Below are 2881 nucleotides of genomic sequence, written 5' to 3'. Positions count from 1 at the left end.
CATCTGGCCAATCCCCCTTCCCCCCTACTACGGTCGCCAGTGCGCCCATTGGTTCTCTGAGATTGAGTCTGTTCTTGCTCTTGGTTCTCCCAATCAGGTGAGATCTTCGTTCCTCTGTGCAGTCGGCATGGCGATGACTGCTCTTTTGGTTTTTTTTGTCCTTTGGCTCCTTCGTCGTTGCACCAGTGTTTCAACCGGGTAGTTGTGTGTGGGGCTAGTAAGGTGGTGTGTAGGAGGTGGTTGCCTGGTGGCCTGCAGGATGGCAGCGGTGGTGTCTTCGGCGATAGTGGCATTGGAAAATCGTTGTTCTTCATGGGATCAGGCGCCAATCTCGACAACGACCTCTTCTCCAGGGCAGGCCTTCTGGCCAAGCAGTGACTTTCCGTCTGCGTGGATGGACGACTCGAAATACAAAGCAGATGAGCGGCGACAGAGGCGCTCCACCAGCATGTTCTGGATGTCAAGGTCATGAGGCTCCCAATGGACTTGGCTGTAATTTTCTATTATGTTTGGGCTGCCTTGTAATGCTATAGTTTTTATTATAAATATATATCTCCCTTTGCAAAAAAATGTGGGAAAGTCTTTGTAGAAAATCCTAGAAATAGGTTCTCAAATGACCCAAGGATTACCCTATCTCACTCCCCTCCATGCAACAGATCAACAAATGAAGCGGCAGAAGAACCATCGGATCTTTTGTGTGTAATGACCGGAGTACTTTGATGGAAGAGGGGGATTGGGAAAGTAGTGACTACACCCACCTTCGGTGCACCCATGCAGTAAACAGTAAATTCAAAAAAAAAAAGAAAAAAAGAAAAAAGTGAACCTTGGTGGATGTGATTATGAGCATATGTTTTAAGAGGTTGCAAAGTTTGGTCACCAATAAATATCAAATGATCTCCAAACAAATCAAAATACAAATGATGCTCTACACCCACATTACTATTCACATGTTTTCAGCACAAATTTGTTTTTTCTTGTACGGATTTCCTCGGATGTTATTTCGCTACCAAATTTTGCAAGCACGTAAAACATTTGGTCATAATCACATCCACAAAGTTTCAGAATTTTTTGAAATGTTTTGTTAAGTTTTTGATCGTGGGTGCACTAGGGGTGCAATGTGCGTGGGTACACAAAAACCACTCTTAAGAGGATTTGTAGCACCGGAGTGCTCCACCCCATATGAACATTAAATTCAAATAAATACCAGGAAATTTGAAGAAAAAAATCTGGGATTTTGACATATCAAACTTGGGTGTCCAATCTACTTCCGTGTGAAATTTCGTGAAAAAAATACCAGGAAACGTATCTGTGACAAAAAAGATAAAGAATTCCTATGTATAGAAAAACTGTTTGGATGGATTTTAGTTCGGACAGTATTTCCTTCACCACGGATACCTTTCCTGGTATTTTTTTTTCATCAAACTTCACACAAGAGTAGATTGGGCACCCAGGTTTGATATCCCCAAATTCCAGATTTTTTAATATCTTTTTGGTATTTTCTAAATTTAATTTTCATGTAGGGGTGTGAAGCACCCAGTAGCTCATGTGTATTTCCCGTACTTTGATGCTCAAGTGTAAGATGTGAGGTATGCGATATTGCTACGTAATAAATATATATACAGAAATAAATAAGCAGACATGAGTTGTTTGTAAGCATATCGACTAGCGAGAAAGACAAGTAAAATGGTTTGAAGAACACGTTGCGGCATATACCGAAACTATAACAACAATCAAGTCACCATGCGCACAAGCTGATCAGTCCTCTCATGGCTACGACGTTTATACTTCACTGAAACAAGTTTAAATATTCCCGATGGGACGTCTCCCAAGTCCTCATCAACTACTCAGCAACCTAGCTGTGTGCCATCCATGCCATCAGAAGAAGTAGTAATCGATGGCTCAGCCGAACATATAGACGAGGATGCACACCACGGCCAGGATCAAGCAGGCCACAAGCTGCACCAAAAGCAAAGTGCAAACCATCCAAGTTAATCAATCCTCTGATCGGCATCATTGTGTATGCATCCATGGGCACGTGGATTACGTACCGTGCAGTTGTAGAGTCCGCCGTCGGAGTCAGAATCGGAGCAGTCCGGCTTGGGCCTGTGCTCGAGGAGAGGCGCCCCGACCGTCGTCGGAAGGTAAGAGTACGGGACGGGGAACCCCGGCAGCGCGGGCGCCTGCTGGCTGTCGTGATGGTGATGATGGCCGTGGTGGTGGTGATGGTGCCCGTGGTGGTGGTGATGGCCGCCGCTGTGATGATGGTGGTGATGGTGATGGCCGTGCGTCATCGCCGGAGATCGATGGCCGGCCTGGTGGGTGGAAATATGTCTATCCGAGGGCGTGAGTACGCACGGAGGATTGTTTTGGCCTGTGCCTCGACCGCCTTGGTTTATTTATTATGCTGGGTTCGTGTCAGACCAGGTGTACGAGTAGGTCACGACTTCGACCGAGGTGTAGCTAGGTACGTTCATTAGTGTCGTAATAGGACAGGAGTTCATAAAATAGCTTCAGTCGGATTCGTGTGTATCATGGACACCCATAGACCACGCGTTTTAACAAGTATCAGAAAGCTAGGAGGTGCATCGGTCCGGCTGCCGATCACAACTGCCTCCAAACGAAGGCATTCCCCGAACAGTCAGAGGCTACCGATCAGAAAGAAAGTTAGGAGGTGCATCGATCCAGCTATCAGTCACAACTAGCAGATAAATTATAAAAAATAAACGGAAATACAAAGCATCTCAGACATTATAAAAATTACATCGTGATTTCGAGACCACACGACGACCACTGCTTCGGCTGTTAGCGCTCCCCTATCAGAGCCGGTTTGACCTTGTCGACAATAGCTAGAAAGTCTTCGTGCACGTAGCCCTAAGGATCG

At 45.6% G+C, this 2881-nt stretch overlaps 1 protein-coding gene across 1 annotated transcript; it reads right to left on the bottom strand.

Annotated features, from left to right (window-relative positions):
- Nucleotides 1–1581: 1581 nt before the first annotated feature.
- LOC123176986 (uncharacterized histidine-rich protein DDB_G0274557) lies at nucleotides 1582–2378 on the bottom strand. Its single transcript, XM_044590971.1, has 2 exons — nucleotides 2049–2378; nucleotides 1582–1956 (listed from the first exon to the last, which is right to left on the bottom strand). Exons 1-2 carry the CDS (start codon nucleotides 2289–2291, stop codon nucleotides 1900–1902), a joined length of 300 nt encoding a protein of 99 aa, XP_044446906.1. The 5' UTR covers nucleotides 2292–2378; the 3' UTR covers nucleotides 1582–1899.
- Between the last annotated feature and the right edge of the window lie 503 nt (nucleotides 2379–2881).

Source organism: Triticum aestivum, unplaced genomic scaffold (genome assembly GCF_018294505.1).
Source record: "Triticum aestivum cultivar Chinese Spring unplaced genomic scaffold, IWGSC CS RefSeq v2.1 scaffold181639, whole genome shotgun sequence".
In the NCBI taxonomy this organism is placed as follows: domain Eukaryota; kingdom Viridiplantae; phylum Streptophyta; class Magnoliopsida; order Poales; family Poaceae; genus Triticum; species Triticum aestivum.
This window is presented reverse-complemented; position numbering and strand designations above follow the sequence as displayed.

What these genes read in the sequence shown, in the direction of transcription:
- LOC123176986 (XM_044590971.1), bottom strand. Translation starts at nt 2,291, where the DNA reads ATGACGCACGGCCATCACCATCACCACCATCATCACAGCGGCGGCCAT. An exon ending in GCGGACTCTACAACTGCACG is followed by an intron (nt 1,957 to 2,048) that starts GTACGTAATCCA and finishes CTTTTGGTGCAG; the next exon opens with CTTGTGGCCTGCTTGATCCT.